General features: G+C 42.3%; 1 protein-coding gene across 2 annotated transcripts in view; it reads right to left on the reverse strand.

Annotated features, from left to right (window-relative positions):
- The window catches only part of SYDE2 (synapse defective Rho GTPase homolog 2), a 54,500-nt gene that overhangs the window by 30,855 nt on the left and 2,948 nt on the right, over nt 1–20,697 (reverse strand). For both annotated transcript variants that reach the window (XM_075936378.1, XM_075936379.1), the window contains exon 2: nt 15,666–16,382. In XM_075936378.1, the coding sequence (XP_075792493.1) occupies nt 15,666–16,382 (717 nt within the window). The remainder of the gene's footprint in view (nt 1–15,665; nt 16,383–20,697) is intronic.

The following is a 20,697-nucleotide window of genomic DNA, read 5'->3' on the forward strand; positions in this document are numbered from 1 at the left end:
CTAACAGACTGTTACAATTTTAAAATAAATATCCCAGTATAGAACTCCAATGAAAACCTGAAACTACTATTGAACTAAAATTACTATTCACAAGAACCTTTTCCTATAGGTTTCCAGGAATTCCCTTAGTAGGCATAATACATATATAATTCTGAAAACATCTGTTTAAGTTCATATAAAGCTTTGTGGTACTAACACTACAATTAAAACCATACCATTGTTAAAAATAGCTTTTCAATAGGTTTTAATATATTTTTCTTTATTTCTGGATTTTCCATGCTTTTTTCTCAGCCCACTGATGAACTTTTGCAATGTTTATAAGCAAACCAAAACATAAACACAGCAATTCTGGCGCTAGATATCCAAGTGGACTGGGAGGAGGCACACACTATTCTTTTAAGTCATAAGCCACATAGAAATGTTGAGCCATCTCTTCAGTGGCATAGCTTCACTGAAGTCCATAGAACTACACTGATTTACACAAGTTGAAGATTTGACCCATTAAAGCTACAACCCCATTTAGAAGTTAAAAAGCAGAATTATGAACAGTCTTTAATGAAGAACATGTGCTTCCCCAAACTGAGCACTGGTTAAGAAACCAGGAAGTTATCCTTTCCATCCACTTTGGCAAAATAAAAAGGAGACAAGGGGGGGGGGGGGGAGAATCAAAATACCTCCTTTTAAAAAAAAATGGGATTTGTTAAATAGTTGCAGATAATTCAAATAAATGGAAATTCATTTCTTCTTTACACCTAAGTACTAAACTTCCCCCTCCCCCTTGGACAACTATCATTTTTCAAACAGATCTAGCAAAAGGTTCTGGATAGGGATATAAAAGTGTAACCATGTAAACAGGTAACCGATAAACTTATTGGTTACCCAAACTGCTACATGTGGCTCCTGGTCCTGCTCCTGGGGAGCTGCCTGCCTCCCTGAGTTGCTGCCTCTGTATCAGAGGAAGTAGCATGGGGCAGCAGCCGGCTCCCTGGGGCCAAGGTGGAAGCCAGGAGCTGGTGCATGCTGAGAGACAGTTGTTAAATTGGCTCCTGGTATACCGGCTCCTGGGGAGCTGGCTGATACACAGGGCAGCAGCCAGTGCATACCACTGATGATACAAAGCGAGGGAGTAGAGAGGTTACTATAGGTTTAAAAAAATATTTCCCTGATGCTTTTGTTAGGGGTTAAATACCTTTCCTGAAAGAGAGGAGACAATGTTCTGACAGCAAGTAATGAAGCTACCTGCTGCCCCAATAGACGAAGTGAATTATTTAAATAGTCCATAATTAAAGAGGTGTTGACTGCAGATTAGCCTCCAGACACACAAAGTGCAAGTAAACAACCTGAACTGTCTGTTCTTCCATTACAATAATGAGTTTGCTGAACACAATATAGCTTACGTAATATTTCACAAGAAAATACATCCAGTGTATAGTATCAGTTTAGCTCACCAGCCAAACTTGAAAGTTCAAAATCTACAAACTAGGATGAGTTTCAGAGGGGTAGCCGTTATAGTCTCTAACTTTAAAAACGAGTAGTCCTGTGGCACCTTAGAAACTAACGAAAGTACATAGTATCATGAGCTTTTGTGGGCAAAGCCCACTTCATCCAATTTCTCACGTTATTTCTTCTCTAGCTCTGATACACCATTGCTGAATATCTGGAGGTCAGTCACTTTCCTCATAAATGTAAATCTCCCTTCCCCCATTTTCCTCCCTGGGTTACTCAGAAGCAAGCAACAGTCACCTGTGTGCCTGATGTTGCCGACATTTAAGGAGATCATGAGAATCCCAGTGATGGTACTGGATAGGAGAAATAATGCGGGAGAATGGCTCTTGCACAAGAGGGGTTTTTTTGCACAAAAAGGAGCCTCTTGCACAAAAATGGGCGCTCAACAATTATCAAATGAGGCATGGCGATATTCCACGCTTAGCCTTGTTTCCATGTTTTGCCACAGAAAGGCTATAGTAGACAAGCCTAAATGTCCACAGCTCTGGGTCCTGGTTCAGCGGGAGGATCACTCTGCCTTTCCTCAGACTCAGAAGCTCAGCTATGCCTCTGTGCTCCTTCCCTTGCAAGTACTCTCCCAAACAAGAGTGTGGATTACTCACACTGCCTTCACAGCAGGCCCATCTCAGTCAGCCCTAGGCACAGCAGTAGTCTCTTCCCTGGCTTCAGGGAAGCCACCAGCCATCTCTGAAGATCCCTGCTCAATCAAAGCTCCAGCAGGCTCTCAGTAGCTCCTGGCATGGACAGAGCTCCACCCCAGCAATGTGGCTCCTCTTCCCAAAATAGAGCCCCACTGCTTGCTCCCCCTGGAAAAGAAGTTGCTTACTCTTTCCCCAAGAGATCATAGGAGTTGTGGTCTCTAAGGCTAGATTCCAGCTGGGAAGATTGTGTATGCTGCAACACTCCCAATGAAGTTCAGCAGCCTCTCTAATAAAGGGGCCTATGTTAGCATGCCCTTTTGACCCTGATGTCTCCTGAGGACCCAGTTCTTCTTGTTATTTTCACAGTGTAAAATGCTAATGCAGTTCATGCTTCTTTGTGCAGCCAGATCATAAAAAGATTTAGCATAAATCACAATCAAAAAAGAGGGACACCAAAGCTACTTCAATCCTGGCTACTAGGTCTTTTTGTCTTGTGTGCCTGCAAAGCTGAGCTGTCAAGCCATGCCTCCAGGGCTGGATTAAGACCTTTAGAGGCCCTAAGCACTGAAAAGATTATGGTGCCCCCCATATGTAATTCAAAATAAAAACAATACTATGCCATAAAATCTCTTTTTTTTTTTTGGTGCCCCTGATTTGCAAGTGCTTAGTCTCCCTATTGGGTAATCCAGCCCTGGATGCCTCAGATACACATATGACTAGGCCCTCAACTTTCAGAAGCTAACTGCTTTAGATACCCAGAAGAGATAGGAAGCCTTCTTCCATCTGTCATTTATTGGAAGGTGGCAGGGCTGTTCCCCACTCTGGCATGCCGAGTGCAGAAGGTAAGGGCCAGCAAGAGAGCTTAAAAACCTTACCTCTGCAGGCACTGGTTACGAAAAATTTCCCCCCAGAATCACAATACACAGATTTGGGGGAATGCTGCCACCATCAAGTGATTTTTATCAGTAAAAAACCCCCAGAGATGAACACTTGAACCCACTCTCAGGGGTACCCCAACCTCTTTTGCCCTAAAAAAGCTTGAAAAAAGGAAAGAGGAAAACAAACTGAAGTCTTTAGTAGCTAGGGTTGCCAGATGGTTGAAACAAAAATACTGAACACCCCCCCCCCCCCCAAAAAAAAAACTCCCGGAAAAAATACTGTTGAAGGAAAAAAGGGGGGGAGGTGTTCAGTATTTTTGTTTCAACAATCTGGCAACCCTAGCTTCTAAAGACTGCAGTTTAAAAAAATAAAATAAAATAAAACAGCATGTCCCCTTTAAGAGTGAGTACAGGGATAGGAACAGGGGAGAAGTTGAGCACTAAGACCCAGGTAGGGTTACCAGGTAGATCCCGCCAAAAAACCAGACACACTTGATCATGGGCGGGGCGTGGGGGGGTAGAGACTGGCCTGGAGGGGGGCAAGGCGGGAAGCAGAGCTGGCGGGAGTGGTCCGGGGGCCACGGGGCTAGCCGGGAGGAAGGGGGGGGCTGGGAAGCAGAGCTGGAGGTGGCGGGGCTGGCCAGGAGGAATGGGGGGGGCTGGGAGGAAGGGGGACCGGGAAGCAGAGCTGGGGAGGGTCAGGGGGCGCAGGGCTGGACGGGAGGGGGGGGCCCGGAGCTGGCGGGGTCGGGTGGGTACAGCTACTGGCCGCAGCTGGAGTCCAAGGGGCCGCGCCCTTGGCAGGCGATCCCTCAAATTGCTCATAGAAGCCGGGTGGGGGTAGGGAGGGAGGAGCTGGGAGCCACTCCCCCCGCCTGGCTTCTGCATGCAACCAGAGGTTCCCAGCAGGCTTTTGCACAGGACCAGAGGCTCCTAGTGCCAATCGTGGCCTTGCCTCCCAGTCACTCTCCCGCCCCCACCAGGCTTCCGTCCGGCGCCCTGCCAGGAATTCAGAAAATACCAGATATTACATATGTCCGGTATTTTCTGAATTTTTCTACCAGACAGATGGTGCAAATACCGGACTGTCCGGTAGAAAACCGGACACCTGGCAACCCTAGCTTCCCCTTGGTCGACAGCCATTTTGTGCTGGCAGCATTGCAGAACCAGGTAAGCATGGGAGCTCGGGTCAGGGGAGCTGGGGTTGTTGAGAGCCAGAGGGAGGTTCGGGGGCAGGGGGGAAGGCCAGGCTCTGAGTGTTTATAGGGTTGCCAGGTGCCCGGCGTTTTCACCTCCTGTCCGGGGAAAAGAAAATCAGAAAATACCAGACATTTTAGGTGTCCAGTATTCTCTGAATCTTTTTACCGGACGGTCCGGGTGAATACCGGACATCTGGCAACCCTATTAGTAGCTGATCTCTCAGTCTGAGGCATACAGATACAGACAGACCTTCCAAGACACAAGAATCAACTCATCACCTTGAAAGAAGTGATTTGTACTACAAAACAAAAAAATTGATAAAGCACACTTGGTTGCAAGATGTTACAGCAACTAAGGAAAACAAATTAAAACACAGACAAGAGTATCTGGGCACAATGCTAGATGGTAAATGGGGAGGGGAGGCATAGATTCACACAGAGCAGTTCAAACCAACCCCCCCCCCCCCCACACACACACACACACAAAATCCTGAACGCAACAACATTCATTTAGCCTTTTTACTTACTTCCAAACTTCTCTTTATTCAGTCCACTTACATGCCCCGAATTCCTTGGAGGCATCATAGTCCTGCCTGGGTTTAAATTATTCTCTCTAAACTCCTGGTTTAATTTTTCCCACACAAAGACAGCAGGTAAGGAATCGATATCCAATTCAAATTTCTACACTCTCTCAGGGGTGATCAACCTGTTCCGGGTGAAGAGCCAAGATCTAGCTGTATCCAGCACAAAGAGCCAGAGCAAAAAGTTAGAAGGGTGGGAGGGAGGGAAGGACTGGCCCTTTAAGAAGGCTTTTTGGCCTCAGCAGGCTCCCGCTGGTGGCTGCAGCTCCCATATTGGATCCGCCATTTTTATCCAGACGGCTTCCCTACCCCGGTGAGCAGTGGGGAGCCGGGAGGCGCGGGCCGTGTTCGGGGGCGGCTTCTCAAGCCACAATGACCGGGGGGCAGGGGAGGAGGAAATGTGGCATGCAGCTCATGAGCCGTGGGTTGGCCACACCCGCTCTATCTCATTGGGCTCTCCTGGCCCTCTGGCCAACACCTTTGCTAGCTACCTGAGTTTAACCCCTTCGTCACTGGTAGCGTTGCCAGATGGTTTCAACAAAAATACCGGACACACTTGACATTACATCACAATCTACATTACATCTTACTTAGAAAATACCGGACATTTATATTTTCTCAATTAGTTTCCCGAACAGCAAGCTCAAATACTGGACTGTCTGGTTCCAAACCAGACACGTGGCAACCCTAATCACTGGGTGCTAGTCAGCACTTCTCCTGTCCATTACAGGTGGTGTCACACTTTCTTCACAGGTCACTTGCTTGTTTAAACTAGACTAAATGATTAATTTCCTCTAATAAAGTTCTTAAACCATGATTTGAAAACTTCAGTAACTCAACTAGAGGGCTAGGGATCTATTTCAGAAGGGAAGGGCTGAGGCTCTGTAGCCTGAAATGTTTAGGATGTCAAATTAGATGATGATGATGTCTGATACTAAAGTCCAAGTTCTTCTCTTCTGCCTAATTTGGCTTGTCTCTTTTTGTTCCAGCACCAGCTAAGTAAAAGATGACAATATAAAGTGCCATTTCCTCTGAAGAAGTCAATTGCATTCAATATTCCCTCTAAGGCTGATAGCAGCCTTCAACTTCCTGAAGGGAGGTTCCAAAGAGGATGGAGAGAGGCTGTTCTCAGTAGTGACAGATGGCAGAACAAGGAGCAATGGTCTCAAGTTGTGGTGGGAGAGGTCCAGATTGGATATTAGGAAAAACTATTTTACTAGGAGGGTAGTGAAGCATTGGAATGGGTTACCTAGGGAAGTAGTGGAGTCTCCATCCCTAGAGGTGTTTAAGTCTCGGCTTGACAAAGCCCTGGCCGGGTTGATTTAGATGGGATTGGTCCTGCCTAGAGCGGAGGGCTGGACTTGACGACCTTCTGAGGTCTCTTCCAGTTCTGATTCTATGATAAGGGGATGGTTGGATGAAATAACATGATCTTGGTAACTAATTGACCATTCATTTCCAGTTGGAAATAGGTCAATGGAGGGATGATAGGAGTTGCTATAGGGAACTTTCTGGGTGTCTGGCTGGTGAGTCTTGCCCACATGCTCAGGGTTTAGCTGATCGCCATATTTGGGGTCAGGAAGGAATTTTCCTCCAGGGTAGATTGGCAGAGGCCCTGGAGGTTTTTCGCCTTCCTCTGTAGCATTGGGCACAGATCACAGCTGAAGGACTCTCTGCATGTTGGGGCCTTCAAAGTATTGGAAGGCTTCAATATCTGAGACATAGGTGAGAGGATTATTCTAAGAGGGGTGGGTGAGATTCTGTGGCCTGCATTGTGCAGGGGGTCAGACTAGATGATCATAATGGTCCCTTCTGACCTTAAAGTCTATGAGTCTATGAGTAATCTTTCCCAGCCACATGCAAATACATTTTTATATTGTAACAAGATCAGGCTGGAGGACTAGATTAGAAGAGGAGAGAGCAGCTCCAGAAAGCAGAAAACCTTAATCAGCCAAAGCCTAATTCGGGGAAGCCAGGAACATCTGACCCAGAGTTATCAGGAGCAAGGCTGCTATAAATCAATTAAGGGCCAGCTGATTTGACTTGAGGCTGCCACAAGACCTCTATAAAGTCTTGGGGGGAGAAGGGGATAGGAGGCAAACAGAACGGAACTTGTAACTGATAAGGAGAGAGCGTGAGAGAAGCTAAGACAGACAACATCAGAGTTGACTGACACAGCAGGGGAAGTAAGGAGCTCTGACAGAAAGCAGTAGGGCTCCCTTCCCCAAGCAGCCTGAGAGACTAGCTGGTAGATGGGGAGGACTGATTGCCAAGACCATGCTGAACAAGGGGCATCTGATCCATACCCTTTTAGCTGGAGAACCAAAGCCCAGCCCCAGCAAGGGCAGGCGAAGCCTGGTCCACAATACCTAGACTGTGGGATAGTGGACTGATCAGGGCTCTGGGACACACCCAGGAATGAGACTGACTTTGCCACAATATGCACCAAGGCATTGCAAATGTGCCCATCAGTAAAAACAAAAAGCCTAGCTATGGGAGCTCTGCTAATCAGCTGGGTGGCATTTGAAAATCTCCTGAGCAGCACACTCACACAGCTTTCAGGGAACACTGCCTGCCTTGATTATCTGGGAGCTCTAAGGACACAGTAAAGCTTGGCCCATCAAAACTGATGGGCTACGTCTAGACTGGCATGATTTTCCGCAAATGCTTTTAATGGAAAAGTTTTTCCATTAAGAGCATTTGCGGAAAAGAGCGTCTACATTAGCACGGACGCTTTTCCGCAAAAGCACTTTTTGCAGAAAAGCATCTGTGCCAATCTAGACGTGGTTTTGCGCAAGAAAGCCCCGATCACCATTTTCGCCATTGGGGCTTTTTTGCGCAAAACAATACCGCGTTGTCTACACTGGCCCTCTTGCGCAAAAGCATTTGCGCAAGAGGGCTTTTGCCCGAACGGGAGCGGCACAGTATTTCCGCAAGAACACTGACAATCTTACATGAGATCGTCAGTGTTCTTGCAGAAATTCAAGCAGCCAGTGTAGATAGCGGGCAAGCTTTTAAAACGTGCCAGTCTAGACGCAGCCATGGTGTTAATATTACTATACAGTATTAGGACCTATCTACAGCATCCCAGGCTATCGTGATATTACAGTCGCTACCAACAAGTCTTGGTTCCACTAGGATTTTACATGGAATCAGCTATCTTGGTATGAACACACACTTAAAAAAAAAAGCAGTAAAAATGTTGCCAAAATAATAATCAGTGATTGATCCAGAAGTTCCACTGTGCTGTTGTACCAAAGATACAGAACAAGAAAGTTTATCTGTGCCTTTACTATAAGAAATACATTTTCAGGTACAAAGCCCACATGACATTGGGTTTCCACTATATTCAGCCTTGGAGGAAGACCAAAACATATCAAAACAGTGGCAGGCTAGGTGTGGCCTCTCTTCTAAGAAACTGCCAGTTGAGAAACTTTCATACCCCTAGGCATACTTACGAAATGCATACTGGTAAGGAAAATTAAGCATAAAGAACAATCCTCCTGCAGAGCAAAATATTCAATGCACAAGACACTGAGTGCCAATTAATAACACCATCTCTTTCCCCCAATTAACAGCCCAAGAGAGGATGTATCTGGGGACTTCATTGCTCCTAAAAAGGACATTTTCATATAAAGAAGAAATATATTTCCCTATTCTTATTTGTAATGAGGTCCGCAGATCCATGACATTGGAATTTTCATATCCATGTCTGTGTGCACGCAGGGGATTATATACACTCATATCAGATGGAAAAGGGAGAACCCTTTCTTAATAATTACTGGGATACTACAATGAGGCGCATCATCCACTGAAAGCAGTATCAGATGATAACAGCACATCCGGCCTGTAGAATTAGGAGAAAGTATGAACAGATGCCCAGGTGTCTGCTTTCCTCTTTTGCTTGTAGAAGGTCTTTCTGACCCTGATGTGGCCACAGCTCAGAGATCAGCTTCTGCCATTAGAAGCTGAAGTAATAGATACGCTTTTATGCTTCTGACAATGCTTTTATGCTTTTGACATACAATAGTTTAGCCATTTGGAAGTGAAAGATTTTGAAGCTTTTTTACCCTTTGACAGTGGATAAGGAAGCACAAAAAACATTTGATTTTCTGACCTAAGATGTACAAGTAATACTGACTTTAAAGGCTCTGCAGAAATCCAAAGGATGCCACAGTTTTTCTGTGAAAGGTGTTGGAGCTGGGCACAAGGAGGGAAATAACTGTCTATGTGCTATGGGACCTGTGGTTAATCTCCAACAATAAAACAGATTTGATTCTTATTACTACTTTCCTTATAGCAGGTGCAGTGGTGAGGTTCCAGGAATAGAGACACCATCTTAGTCTTAGTCTGTAGACTAACATGATGGCTATCAAAAAGGCCATGTTAGAAAGTAATGAGACATCTCCACAAGTGGTTCAAATGGATGACCTGAATTGGCACTAAAAACCAGGCAAGATCCCATGAAAGAAAAGATGCTGCTCCCAAAAAATAAAAACACTCAAAAGCTCACTACACACACACACACACACACACCATACTGGACATCTAGATAAGATGAAATCTTCTACTACACTAAGGATGCTCAACAAAGCAGCCTCCTGATCTCTAAATGTCTGAGCTACCCGACATAACTGGAGTCCATCTTGAAGAAATTCAAGAATCTGCAGATGTATTGGTGAGACCCTTGTTCTGGTACTAATGGTACATCTAAAGCAGACCTGATAAATGCTGAGATAGTAGATTTATTACTGGAAGTTACAAGTGTGACTAGTAGCGCTCTAACTAACCTTGCTGGCTTGAGAGTCTGTTCAAGAACCAGGAAGATAGGCTCAGACTGTTTGTATTCTGATGCATGATTGACCTAGTATCATACCGCTTCTGACTGGAAAGCAGATGGGAAGTCTTTGTATTAGGGGATGTTAGAGTGTAACCAACACACCATTTAATCGATAATTGGTTACACTCAGCTGGCTCCAAGGGAGCTTTGCCAGGGCAGCAAGGAGGAGCTGAAGCAGCAGATAAAAATATAGCTGTTGCTCAAAGGCGGCAAGATAGGTGAGGCTCCAATGGTAGACAAGTCTGTTCCATCTCCAAAGCTGCAGTGCTAGTGAAACAATATTATGAGGGCCACAGATCCATAAGAAATATCATATACAGGCAGCTATTCTGATTTCTTTTAGACCAAGACCCAACACCACTGCTTCAATTATACTAGTACATTAAAATCCACCACCACCAAAAACTGTAAATTTGTCTCCTAAAGTAATGTTTCACAATGCTGTGATTCGAATCATAAAGAGGAGTCATTTTTCAACATTTGCAGATTATACCAGCACTGAATAAGCTGTACAGTTAGGTTACATTTTTATGAAAGTCTATATTTTGGCATTTGAATTTTCTGTACACTAATGTTTAGAAAAAACATTTTTCAGTTTATACTTATCTACTTTTCCTTAAATGCATGCCAAAAAAAAGCACACTTTTCCACCAAAACTTTTTTCCTACAGCCTCCAAAGCATCAGTTCTGCCTTCCACCTATGTTTTCTAACAGACTCTAGTTCACTTTTAAAATATATTACAGGTTGGACCGCCCTTAAGCAGGACTCTCTGGTCCAACAACATCTGTGGTCCTACTGGATCACAGATGTTCCTGAACCACAGAGCCCAGGTATAAGGAGGTTGGGCCATGGGGCAGGAGCAGCAGGAAGGGCTGGTGATTTATTCAGCCGGGAACCCTGTGTTGGGGCAGGGTCACATAGGGGTGGGCAGTGAAGCAGGAAGTTCTGGCTCCTCCTGCTGCGGAGTTCAGGGAGCCAGCAGCAGCAGCCCCAGAGCTCTGGCCATGGAGGGCCAGCAACAGCAGCCCTGGAGCTCTAGCCCCAGCTCTGGAGTGCAGAGGGCCAGCAGTGGCAGCCGTGGAGCTCCAGCCCTGGCAGCAGCCACAGAGCTCAGCCTGGGGAGCCATGGTTGGGCAGACAGCAGCAGGGCAGGTCTGGAGCTCTAGCTGGGGACAGCAGTGTAGGATGGATCATGTTGGGAAGGACCTCCCCTGGTCCAGCAAATCCCCTCATTTGGAACCAGCCACAAGGTAAAACCTGTATTTTATCGTGAAGAGTTAAAAGTGTTTTTATAAGAATTTTATACAGGTTGGATCTCCATAGTCCAAACTTCCATGGTCTGGCAACATCTGTGGTCTGGCAACCCAGTGGGTGCTCCCAGGCTGGAGCACTCACAGAAAAATCCAGCCCCACCTACCTTCCCGCTCTGCAACTCCCCACCCCAAAGTGTCAAAATTTGTGGCATTCAAACTTGGGGGAGGGAGGGCGGGGGGGGAAGGGCATAATGGGAAGGTGGGAATGATCCAGAGAAGAGGTAGGGTGACTGTGGAACCCCAAATGCCTCCCCAGTCATCACTCAGTCAATTCTGGCTCCTCTGCTGCCTCTGGAGCAGAGCCCCGCAGCTGGCTACAGTAGAGGAGCCAGCACTGCCCTTCCTTGGTTCAACAAATTCCTTGGTTTGGGATTGGTCTGGTCCTGTTGACGGTGCTGGACCAGGGAAGTACAACCTGCTGTTGCATTTTTGTTTGGAGAAAAGTATTTCAATGTATTTATATCTAATTCTATTTCTCATTAAGTGTTAAAATATTAAGAAAGGCCAGGACTATGCATTAAGGAAATTAACTTGCAAATCCTTGTTCACAAGAGTAATATGTGAGTAATCCTACCAATTCTGGAACTACAGTACTTGTATGAGTGAGAACAAAAACAAGGATCTACAGGATTAAGCTCTAACACACTGGTATAGTATTTTTAAAAAAAGCACATTCAGTTTTGTTTGGAACAGCTGCTCAGAAGTAATTAAATCCAAACATTTATGTTTTACTAAAGAATAGTTTTCAAAACCTAGTTATAATAGAAGCATTTTCAAGAAATTAAAAACAAAACAACTGGTATTGATTTAAACATCCCGCTCTGAAGTTTGAAACCAAAAATGTAGGAGCACTATGTTATCAAATAAATAAATAAATAAATCAGCATATAAAAAAGTGACTAAACTAGTTTAATTGCCATAGCTGAGTGAAATGAAAAAAAAAAATTAAAACCCATAAAATATATTTAAATGCATTTCAGATTAAAAACTGAAATTGTAACAGCCATCTTATTAATAAAGCACCCCTCAAAGTATACTTTGCAGAAAAACAGTCATAAAAGCAATATTTCATTAATAAAAAGAACATCCTGACCATTAAAAAAAAAAATCACTAAAAATCTATGCTGCTATTAGGAATACAAGTAAAAGCTTTGTTTTTGTATCTAACCTATAGTATCTTTGCTCAGACATCTTCCTTACTGGTAAAAGCAGATTTGCTGAACAATCATGCGGTATTTGACAAGAGTTACTGCTTAGTGTATTTGAGTCTTAGACACAGACATTTCTTTACTGCTTAGCAATTGCTTGTGTAATTCAGACTCTGCCCTAATACAAATAAAGTTAAATTGGACATGCTGCCATTCATGTGGTAATTTTATCTGGATGAGCTGTCCTGTTAAATTTGACTGAAAATAACTGTAGACACCTTAACTGGATTAAAAGAATCAGCTAACTACTCCTCCACAATAAAGCCAATTACTTAACAGCAGGGACCCACTTCATTATCAATTAATCCAGTCAATGCGATCATTATACAATGCACACACAAAGAGAACTGCTTTAAAATTGTTTAATTAACTCAATACTGAGTAAACTGCATAGGAGAAATCCATAATCAATTTCACCAGACTTCATCATAGAGATAACATTTAAGGAGCAGTTTAATTTGAAGGCATATTACTTATTAGCTAACTCTATTAGCTTTAGTTAGCATGGACACTCTAATTGCCAATATTTTTTCTCCATTTTTTCCCCTTCTCTTTCCCTCTCCATCCCCTCTTTCTCTCTGCTATTTATCTGGACCGTAGACCCCCTTAGCTCCATTCATCTGAAGAAGTGGATTGTGCCCACAAAAGCTCATGATACCATCTACATGTTTTGTTAATCTCTAAGGTGCTGCAGGAGAATTCACTGTTTAACTTTTTTCAGTTAAGGTGCATCTACACAGCAAGGCTTAACTTGAAATAAGCTACGCAAATTGTGCTACATCAATTGTGTACCTTATTTTGAAACTGAGAGTGTCTATACAGCACTTATTTTGAAATAGAGCACTCTTCCTCCGACTTCCCTTACTTCTTGTACAATGAAGGTTACAGGAGTCAGAGTAAGAAATCCTCCAGCTTGACAATATTTCGTCATTATTTCAAAATAACTGCCTGCTATTTTTTTAGTGCTGTCACACAATCTTCAGCCTATAGACCAGGGCTCTATAACTTGCTCACATGACCTTATCTTTCTTTCTTGCTTTCTTTCTTTTTTGGGGGACGGAAGGGAGACGGGAAGTGTAGGACACAAAGTGACCTAAATTCCATTTCCTACAGTGACTTGGGCACTATGGACTTGGGCAAAGTAACTTAGATATTAATTACAGATGTTAGAGTTAGCTGATTAACCGGTCAATTGATAAACTGAGATTATCGAGTTAATGTTACCAGTTAAACTCTACCCTGCTCCCAGGCAGGCAGCTCCCCTGTGGAGTAAAGCTATTTCCCCAGGAGTGGAGCCAGCAGGGATAGCCACAGATCTTTCATCACAGCGTAGATATAACCCTTGATGAACATGATAAATAGGGACAAGCCAACAAACCACCACCATCTGTTCTTCTCTCATTTACTAGAATTGCTTGAAGGAGTCAACAAAACAGCAGATATAGGAGGCAGTGTTGATATCATGTATATGGCCTTTTAGAAAGTCTTTGATAAAAATTGCATACAAGAGACTTTTGAGGAAATTAAGTAGTTACAAAGCTAAAGTTAAAGTTCTACATAGAGTTAGAATTGGCTAAGACACAGAAAACAAAATATGTTGTGTTTAGGGATGTAAAAGGTTACCCAGTTAACAGGTTACCTGGTAAACACTAGGCTTACCAAATAGGTAACTGGTTAACTGGGCTGGGTGGGGGAGGGGCTACTCAGCTAGGGCAGCAGGCAGGGCTGCAGTGGAAGCCCCAGCAGCTGCGGTCCCACCAGCATCCCCACCATGTGCTGCAGATCCCTGCTGGGCAAGGGCAGGCAAGACCCCAGCTCCAGCAGCTCTGTCACCCCAGCTGCACCATCAGTCCTAGCCCAGCACCTCAGATAGGGGCAGGCGGAAACCAGGCTGTACTGCAGAGGCAGCCCTAGCCCAGTGCCCAGGCAGAGGTAGACAGAACACCAGACCCACTGCACCCCCAAGGGGGACTGCTGCAACCTGGCTGGGCCCAATGTACCACACTGCTGGGGGAGGAGGAGGGGGCTGCTCCAGCTCAGGTGGGCCCAGCCCACCACAGGATCATGGTTAAGCAGTTAAACATTTTGTTTAACCAGTTAACTGTTTTACCGCAATTCTACATGTGTAGCTGTGTTTGTGCATCATCAACAGAACTGTTAACTAGGCTCATTTTGTAAGCTCTTTATTGTTGGCCTGATGTGAGCCATAAAGAACCAATTTACATTTCAGATTCCAGGCTCCATTCAGAGGGCTAATAACCAGGGTTAAACAAAGACGTCATTTTATCTCTGAGAGGAGCAAATCTGATCTAGATACATACATATGGCACCCCATTCTTACAGTCACTTTTCAGAGCAAAGATGTGTTTTAAAGATTCAAAAAATGAATAGCTATAGATAATTGCCATAATTTTCAAACTTGAATATCCAAAGTTAAGCACCTAAACCAGGGGTGGGCAATAATTTTTGACCGGGGGCCACTTCAGAAATTTTTGAAGTGGCCGCAGGCAGAAGGAATGGGACCAGGACACTTCTGTTCTTCCCTACCCCATAGACCCTGTTAGGTCTGGGGGTAGAAAAGCATGTGAAATCATATTCCTCTGCCCCACCCCTGAGAACCACCAACTGTTCTCAACAGGTGATGGTTCCTTCTAGGAGCCCACAGTGGTGTGCGGAGACTTTGTGCACTCCCTCTGCCCCCAGGTCAATCAAAGCCTGGGGGCAGGGGAAGCATGCGAAGTCTCCTCCTATCCTGTCCTGCCCTGCAAAGAGCACGCGGCACCTCTGACTGGGGGAGCACACAAAGTCTGCCCCCACCCTGCAAAGGAGTGCCACACTTGGAGTCACACAGCAGCTGAGCAGGGGGCTGAGTGCTGAGCCCTCTGCAGGGTGTGAGGAGACTCTGTGTGCTCCTCCCAATAAGAGGCACCGCATGCTCTTTGCAGAGCAGGGCAGGGCAAGGCAAGGTGGGAGACTTCACATGCTTACCCCACCCCCAAGCCCTGATTGGCCTGGGGGAGCGCAAAGTCTCTTGATCCCTGCCCTCCGGTGCACAGCACTTAAGAGTCAACTACCAGGGTTGACTCTAAGCACCGCACGCTCCCCCGTCCCTAGGCCCTTATTGGTAGGACCTCCGTGGACCAGATCAACCCACTTGGTGGGCCGAATCTGGCGCATGGAGGCCCTTTTGCCCACCTCTGGTCTAAACCCATATTTATATATAGATAAATGGCCTGATTTTGCAAGAGGTTGAATACTCACATTTCCTATTCAAGTCAATGTGTGGGTGTTACCTGTGAAAGTCAGACTACTTATTTAGGTATCTAACTTTATATACCCAGCTTTGAAAATTATGGCCTGCATATTTGATAATCAACTTCCCATTAATTTCATAGAAATTTTCACAATGAAGAGAAAACAAAACGATGTTTAACTTTTCTGTAAAAAAAAACCAAAAAAACAGGAGTGTAACATCAATATATTCAATAACGTTCTTACCTGCTGAACAATATTTAAATGCAGCGTTTTCCTCTATTGCTGTTGCACTCTGAGTCTTGCACACAAAACTTTGCTTGTGCAGCTGTACGTGTTCCATGGAATGTATGGAATCTGCTTGATTAATTTCACTGGACTGAGCCATTTGATTGTCTCCTGCAGATTCTGAGCATGGAAAGCCTTTATTGTTCCCCATTATTTTAATCAAGTCACTCCCAGGCAACATCCTGAAACTTGTGGCGTGGGAGTCCAAATTAACAGAATTTTTCCTAGTCAAACAATGGACTCTGGGGAAGTCAGGCTCTTCGTCTTCAGGAATAGGGTTATACCATATTTCTCCTTCATCATCTGCATCATTATCCTCACTGAAGTCTAAAATACAGTTTCTCAAAACTGAAGGGCTTGTAGAATGGTGAACAGCAGTCACAGAATTATAGGTTCTTGAAGGATATTCATGTCCTACAGGTGATTTGGGAGGGCCCTGTGGCAGTTTAGGTTCAGGCAAAGGATTGGATATATGGGTAGAATTTCCTTGCATTTTCTTAGAGACATTTTCTTCTTCCAGATTAGAGGTCTTTAACGGACTCTGATGTAGCCAGTTACGTTTCTTAGAAACTGTGATGCTATCAAGTTGTGGCCTATGGTCAGATACTTCACTGGGCATATAAATTTTAAGTTCTCTCCCACTTGTAGAGGATATGTAAATATTTTCAATTAAATCTGTTATTAAAAGAGGAAAAAGAAATGCTTAGAATAACTTTCAGTTTTGAAAAAAAAAAACCCCACAAAACACATATGCTGTCACGTCCCATCCACATTAGACCTTGTCCCACAGGACAAAAGACATGCTGTACGATCACGCACTTAATTTCAATCCATCCAAAGACAGCATGTGTGCATGTAGTAAAGAAACAAAAATATCTTTTGCCATAGCAATGAAAGTGATACTACAAGCACGTTTGTACTTGTTCCACATTCCAAGAATACGCACATAACAAAACAGAATGTGGGAAAGCAGTCAATCTGACACTCCTATCGATAATGAGCATTAACAAACATCCAATATTAAAGCTAATATATCTTATGACACACATGATATTCTTGACTATGGTCTAGATCCTGCAAGGTGCCAAGTGTCTTCTGACAACTGATAAAAGCTCTCAGCTCCCAGTGGAAGACAATCACATCACAGGATCAGACTGTAAGTGAGATGTAATTTCAAGCTGCCAAAAAACTGCCTCGCATCCAAGTCTATAGAAAGCCCTTAAAAGAACAAGGTTCTGTTGCCCAGAGTTTAATGTTGACAGCACTTGTATAGAAACATTTGAGGTACTATTTCCATTTGACATTTATATCTTTTCTACATTGCTGGCACTTGAAAAATACTGAAGAACTAACACTGAAATTAAAATGTAAACTGATCAAGTTAAGTTGTAAAACTGCTCTGTGTTTCAATATCTTAACACTCTACTTCAGAAATGAAAGTGCTTTGGTAGCACAATTAGACTGAGACCTATACACCAGATCAATTTTTTATGCAACCTCCAGTCTTAAAGGTACTGGCTTAAATCAAGTGCACTAAATACAATTCTGCTCCTCTTATTAGAAAATCCATTAAGCAACCAATTTTATCAGTATTTTGATGGTTACTCTAGATTTTGACATACTGTGTTTTGTAAAGAACAAAAGAAACAACAGTCACTCAAGACTGGTTTAATTGTATTAATATTTAACTAGGAATAACTTTATTCAGTCAAAAGCAATGTTCTAGAAATTTAGTTAACGCTGCACAATATAGCTACAGTATTACCAAAGTCCAATAAAAATAAAAAACTCTGATTATGTAATTCATGGCACTTAAGATTTGCTTGTGACTTTATTTACACACAATCTGAAACAGATTGTAATTCTTCTGAGTAGCACCAGACATATAAATTACATTGTACTACAAAACTGACTGTTCACTGCATTTATTTTAATCTATGTCATCACTTTACATTAATGTTAATTTTGCATTAAATGCAAAATTTAGACTTCTGTATTTTAATAAGTAAATGTTAATTATACTCTACCTAAGATCAAGATGAACACACACATTTGCAAACAAATCCACTTTCTTTCTACAGTAGCTATGCATAAAGACTGTACATTAAAATTAACAGATTCCTTCTAATTTAAGTCATTTTATTTTCCTATGAATACCCGTAAAAAAAGTATGCAGGCAGCATTTCATGCTCTTTGAGCGACCAACACTTAAAATACTTTTGCTAACTACTTTAATGACTGTGTCTGCCAAAGTATTATTTTGCAATAAATCTAGAGGATTTATAACCGTTGAACATTTAAGTAGGCATACTCTTTAACAAAATAGTGTTTAAGTAGCAAAAACAACCCTGAAGTGCAATTTGCCAGCACTTGTGTTCAGTGGGTATTGTACATGTAGCTTAAAAACTGAAAAAACACAGTACAGTATTAGAAATTACCAATCTATAAATGGTTTACGGCACAAGCTAAGAACCACATCAGTTTTCCCTTCTGAACCCAATATTAGCATTAACTGTGAACAACAATTCAGTCATCCTTATACCGAGTATATTAGGTCTGTCTATACATGGTTTTATTTTCTCCAGATGCTACTATATAGGTGTAAACCTGCAGCGTACAGACACTGCATTAGTTTAGTTACAATACCATAACTACACCCATACTAGAAAGACCCCATGAACAAATCCACAGTTTTAAAGCTATTATAATGTTTATTGATTTCTCCTGCTTAGTAAGGAAATCTTAATAAAGGTGTGATGGGATGACTTTTATTTCTGTCTACAATACAATAAAAAGGCAATTATTTCAACTTGCTTTTTAATTAACTATTTTTCTTGCTCAATTATTTCTCTTGCTATTATTTCTGCTCCAATTACATTTGCTATTTTGAACATTTATATTTAATATTTTGTATCACTTGCAATTAGACATTACACAAAGTCAGAAACATTTCTTTAAACCTGTGCAGTATGATAGGAATGCTTGCTTTTACATCTAATTGCTGCATTAAAATCTTCAATGTTCCAGTAACAGCCCAAGGAATTGTTCCTGTCTAACCATTTTAAATAGATGAAACATTCAAATACTGCATTTCTAAAACAAAAATATCTTTGTTACAGCCAGCATTGCATACAAATGTGTGTCCTTTCACATTGTTTGTAAGCTTTCCTAATCATTGGAAGTGCAATCTCTTAAAAATTATACACATGACCAAATATCTAAAGGAATCAGATGTCTGAAGTCTGGGCCAAAGCTACCTTAATGCTTAAAACACACATGACACCATGTTCAATATTCCAATTAAAACTTTATTTGTAAGGCTTGCTAAGGAATAAAATGATAAACTGTGTTGGGAATTCTTGAATAACTTTCCATAACATGATTTACTACTGTGCATCATAATTTAAATTTCACAAATACTATTCTCACTCTTATGCTTTATGCAGACAATAATAAACAAGCTTGCTACTGACAAAATTCATTGTCAGTATTACAATCAGCTCAATGGTATACTTCTTTTTAAATATCAAGTCCATCACTTACAGTCAAATGACAGACAGCTGTATTTGTAAACTCTCTGCACTTCTCTTTTATACAGTCTTTGGCCCTAATCCTGCAATTACACATATGCTTAACTTCAGTACCACAAGCAGTACCATTTAAGTCAATGAGACTACAGGTTGGACCTCTATAGTCCAGACTTCCATAGTTCGGCAACATCTGTGGTCTGGCATCCCAGTGGATGCTTCCAGGCTGCATCACTCAAGAGGAAAAGCTGGCAGCAGAGGAGCTGGCATTGACTGTCCTTGTTCCAGCGTATTCCCTGCTTTAGGACCGGTCAGGTCCCAAGGGTGCTGGACCAAAAAGGTACAATCTGTAGTAAAGTTAAGCACATGCATAAAGGATTGCAAGGTCAGAACCTTGATTTCAAATGGCATTTTTATTTTGAATTCTCACACACAGCACTTACGGAGAAACACAGAGAATTCTAACACTTATCTTTCAATATACCACATACATATCTGCATTCATACATGTAATGATTTATCTGAACTGCTCAACCTATTTTTGAAAACAACTGAAGCAATTCATTGTATAAACAACTCTAAGGTCTAAATATTTTTTAAATCTTACAAAACTATAAAGTTTCTCAATGTCAGCTCTGAAGTTTGCAGCTAAGTTTGTAATTAAATTTCAATATACTTATCATATCCAACAAAAAAACAAAATAAGTTATTAGCCATTACAGGAAAAGATCCTAGTGAACATGTACACATTTTGGATAGTCCTAGGATGCAAGTACCACCATGTCTGGGCAATAAGAATACACTATTTGACAGAAATACATCTCTAAGAGCACAATTAGTTCAGTAAGCCCACTGACTTATTTTGAAGATTTTCCAATCCTATTAACTTCGGTAATGATCAGGCTTAAATAAATAGAAGGATTTTACAAATATGCAGGTTATGCATATCCATTACCCTTTGTTCTAAATCAGTCTTATTTATAATAGTATACTGTAGAGAAAATTAATTTTAATTATATTATAATGCAGCAGAGAGTCCCAGTTATAGACCAATACTCTAGAGTGCCAGGCACTGTACAAACAGGACAAAAAGATGATCCCTTTCCTAAAGAGCTTCTATCCCATGTATGTTTGTTACAGCTTTTTTTAAATCTAACTGTTCAAGTTACCTTGCAACATACTAACATTTTACCTATGTGTGTAGAAAATATTTCAACAAAAGGTTGAATTCCACATTTGTAAGCCATATTTTTGAATGTCAGGATAGACAGACTTTCAATTAATTGGGTTATTTATTCCAGGAAGAGGTTGTGCCGGAGAGGGAGGAGGTCAGGCCGTAAGTCGGGATATGCCAAAGCACACAATGTTTATTTGCATTCAATTATAAAGCAAACAAGACTGGGTAAAAAGGCAAATTGTTAAGAACCTGCACAAAATTAATTTTGTTCAACTGGAAGGCAGGT

Source organism: Pelodiscus sinensis, chromosome 9, assembly GCF_049634645.1.
Source record: "Pelodiscus sinensis isolate JC-2024 chromosome 9, ASM4963464v1, whole genome shotgun sequence".
NCBI lineage: Eukaryota > Metazoa > Chordata > Testudines > Trionychidae > Pelodiscus > Pelodiscus sinensis.